General features: G+C 58.0%; 1 protein-coding gene across 1 annotated transcript; it reads left to right on the top strand.

The window, feature by feature from the left end:
- Window positions 1–945: 945 nt before the first annotated feature.
- Window positions 946–2,465, top strand: LOC127327528 (uncharacterized). Its single transcript, XM_051354309.2, has one exon. The coding sequence runs from the start codon at window positions 1,102–1,104 to the stop codon at window positions 2,179–2,181; it is 1,080 nt and encodes a 359-aa protein (XP_051210269.1). The 5' UTR covers window positions 946–1,101; the 3' UTR covers window positions 2,182–2,465.
- Window positions 2,466–3,623: the final 1,158 nt, after the last annotated feature.

Here is a 3,623-nt window from a genome sequence, read left to right as displayed (position 1 = left end):
CGGAATGGAGCGCCGACTCCTCGGAAGAGCAACCGCTGCTCTCTTCGATTTCTGCGCCGCCGTTCATCCGCGCTCAATAAGACCCGTACGTACACCGTACGTACGCCACCATTCATCCAAGCCTCCATCCGACACCTCCAGCGACGATGAGCTACATCTCCCAGCTCCCGTCCGACACCTCCAGCGAGGAAAGCCGTGGCCGGGCGCCATTGGTGGGAGAGAGCCAGGACGCCGAGCAGCAGCGACGATTCCCCGCCGCCAGTTGACAGCGAGGAGGAATGGCTGGGCTGGGAGGAGGACGCGGAGGAAGAAGAGAGCGAGGACGTGGCGGCGGCGGTGGCCCGTGCGAAGGCGAAGGCGGCCAAGGCCAAGGCAAAGGCAAAGGCAAAGGCGCAGCCGACGTTCACCGCCGATGATGAGGACTCCGACGCGTCGGGCACCGACACCGCCTCTTCGGAAGAGGTGGCGAGCAGGAAGCGCCACCGCGATGACGACGACGAGGCAGGGCCATCAGCGAAGAAGAAGAAGTAGATAGTTTATATGTATTTAATTATATTTTTCCGAAGTTTTATATATAATTTGTTTATGTTCAACCGATTTGAATATTAGTAAATAGTTTTTTCTAGCCAAAAAAAGTACTTTTAATGTTTGGGGGCGGTGTTTGGGGGACGCGGCTGGGGAGCGACGTCCCCCAAACGCGGCACGAACAAAACACGTCCCCCAAACGTTCGATCCGGCGCGCTTTGGGGGACGGTTTGGGGGACGCGGCTGGACATGCTCTAACTGTTGCCCACTCGAAGCAAAAGCTTGCGCTACAAAGGATCGTACGGATATCGGATAGTTATTGTCGTGTGTATAGCACAGCACTCTTTTACCAGAGCGTTGACACAAGACAGCTCCTCGTTTTAACCCGGCAGCAGGCTCGCTCACTCGCTGTTAACTGTCCCTCTTAAGTAGGCACAGCCTGCTCCACAGCGCACAGAGCTCGCATTCAATTCCTTCGGGCCACCGCTTCTCCATATCACCCGGCCGGCCGGCCGCCCTCCTACTCCACCACTTCACTATACGTGGCGCTTCTCCGACGAGCAGGCAGGCAGGCAGATGAGCCGCGCGCACCAGCAGCCTGGCGGGGCCGGGGGCGCGGCGAAGCTCAAGCCGACGCCGCGGGCGCTCTTCTCCTGCGGCATCTTCAGCACCTGCACGCACCCGGCGCTCAGCCCCACCGCCACGCCCAACAACAATCTCGCCGTTGGGAACGGTGGTGCTCTCAAGAGCGGTGTTGGCGGGTCGGCCACTCCCTGCACCGACGGCACCGCCTCGCCGCTGGCGGAGGCGGTCGCGGCTGCCGCGCTGCCGTCGCCGCCGCAGTGGTACCAGAAGCAGAAGGCGGTGCAGGGTGTTAATAGTAACGGTAACGGCGCCGGGCCGTCGTCGTCATCCTCGTCCTCCTCCAGCTCCGCGTCGCAGAGCTTCACGCAGTGGCGCCTGCCCGTGCACCACCCGCCGCACGCCTCCGCGTCGGCGGCCGGCAAAGTGCCCGTCGGGGCCGACCACGCGCTCATGGTGAGCGCGGAGGAGAAGTTCGCGGCCGGGGAGGTCGTGGCCGCGCTGCGGGCCGTGGAGCGGGAGATGGAGGTCGCGGCCTCGGCCAAGGCTGTACCACCGGGAGTTGTCGCGGGAGTAGTGGCCGCGGTAAGGGAGCCGGCGACGGCCAGGCTGGCGGCGAAGGTGCTGCTCGTCGTCCTCCTAGAAGAAGGGAACCGGGAGGCGGCTCTCGACGCGGGCGCGGCGTCGGCGGCAGTGGAGGCGGTGGCCGCGTCCGGCCCCGCGGGCGCCACGGCGGAGCGCGCGCTGGCGTCGCTGGAGCTGCTGTGCACGGCGGCCGGCGGCGCCGCGGCGGTGAGGAGGGAGGCGCTGGCCGCGCCGGTGCTGGCGCGTGCAGTCGAGGGAATGTCCGGGCGCGGACGGGAGTGCGCCATCGGCGTCCTCGCGGCAATCTACGGCGGAAACGGCACGGAGCAGGGCGCGTCCCCGCCGCCCCCGGAGGTGGTGAAGGCGGTGGTGGGCGCCATGCAGGGCGAGTGCAGCGCGCGCGGGCGGCGCAAGGGCGCGCAGCTGCTCCGCGCGCTCCAGGAAAACGGCTGCCTCGGCCTCGCCTGGGACGGCGTCGGCGGCTCCTGACACGCACGCCGGCCGACGAGGTCCTTCTCAGTCCAGCTCACTCCCTAGTGTGCTCTTCACTCCAGATCACAGGCTCGACTAGCAACGGGGCCCGCTCGCAGAGATCGCTGGATCGGATTTGGTGGCATGGCGGGCCGGGCGGGCTGCAAGTTGTTGGTTTAGCGGTAGCGATAATGGTGGACTCAAGGCCCCCAGGCAGGCTATTGCAGTGGTGTCAGTCGCCTCTGTAGGCTCCGATGATTTGTACCAACTAATTCAGTGAGATCTGTCCCCATGCTGCATCATGAGCCCACTACTTTTCCACATCTTTTACATCGCCACATCAAAATCCATCTGCCCGGTAAAAACATTAGGGCCCAGCTGACCTGCTTTAGCTTAATCAACTGTATCTTGCGTATGCAATCTCGATCTATAGCAGTGCTTTCAGCAGATGAGTTTGAGCTACAGCTCAAGCCAACATTGCAGAACAGTATAGCAGTAGTTGAGGTTAACCGTATCAGAATTTTTCCTGTAGTTGGATCCATCATCGTCATTATTCGGTTCTCTTTTTTTTCCCTCCTCAAACTGGATCCTTCTATCTTCAAAGTCCACCTTACCCTCCTAGTCTTATTGCTTCCAACTTCTTAATTTTTTACAACAGTTTTTTCTCGGCAAACTCCTTTCAAGCTTGCAATTGCTCTTGTGTATTTTTTTGTTTGCTTCATGTTCATCATCTCCTTAATTTTGGAGGTCAACCTCTCTTGCTCTGCCCTCCTCTTCTTCATCTCAAGTTTCACGTGTATTTTTTCATCGGGTCTTCCTTTATTCCTCCCTCCTCTCGGTGCATCATCACTATCATCATCCAAAGCAAATGGAGCACCATTGCATGTAGGATGAGCCTCTTGGTCCCTCAACTTTCCCTTTTCATTATGTTCTACAATTTTTGAACAATGTCACTGTGTAAAAACCTATTCTCGCTAGCTTTCATATCCTTGTGCCTTTGTTCTGCAATACGGTCCAACATACAAACATTGCATATAAACAAAGAGTTAGCATTACATTCAAGTATGATTTGGATGGAAATAAAATGCTCGACAAAGAAATAACTCACAAAGTTGTCAATGGTTTCACCAATAGGAGGATTATTCTTCACTTGTTCCAAGTAGGAAGCCCAACGAGAGCAACATTTCTCGATTGTATCGTGCTGGCCTTGAAGAGATCGCATCGTGCGGCTTGATCCATCACTGGTCTTCTGCCACAACCGGTCAAACTTGTCCTTGACTCTCTGCCAATACTTTATCCCGGATTGATCATTGTTGGTGATGGCGTCTAGAGAAATACTCTCCCACGCGTTGAGAAGAGCAATGTCCTTCTCCGAGTAATTCGCGGATCGGTTGGATGATTTGTATGCTTTGACGCTAGCGGCAACGGCCTCTCAAGTGCCTCCTCCTCCACCTCCTCTC

Source organism: Lolium perenne, chromosome 1 (assembly GCF_019359855.2).
Source record: "Lolium perenne isolate Kyuss_39 chromosome 1, Kyuss_2.0, whole genome shotgun sequence".
NCBI classification, from domain to species: domain Eukaryota; kingdom Viridiplantae; phylum Streptophyta; class Magnoliopsida; order Poales; family Poaceae; genus Lolium; species Lolium perenne.
This window is presented reverse-complemented; position numbering and strand designations above follow the sequence as displayed.

What these genes read in the sequence shown, in the direction of transcription:
- LOC127327528 (XM_051354309.2), top strand. Translation starts at nt 1,102, where the DNA reads ATGAGCCGCGCGCACCAGCAGCCTGGCGGGGCCGGGGGCGCGGCGAAG.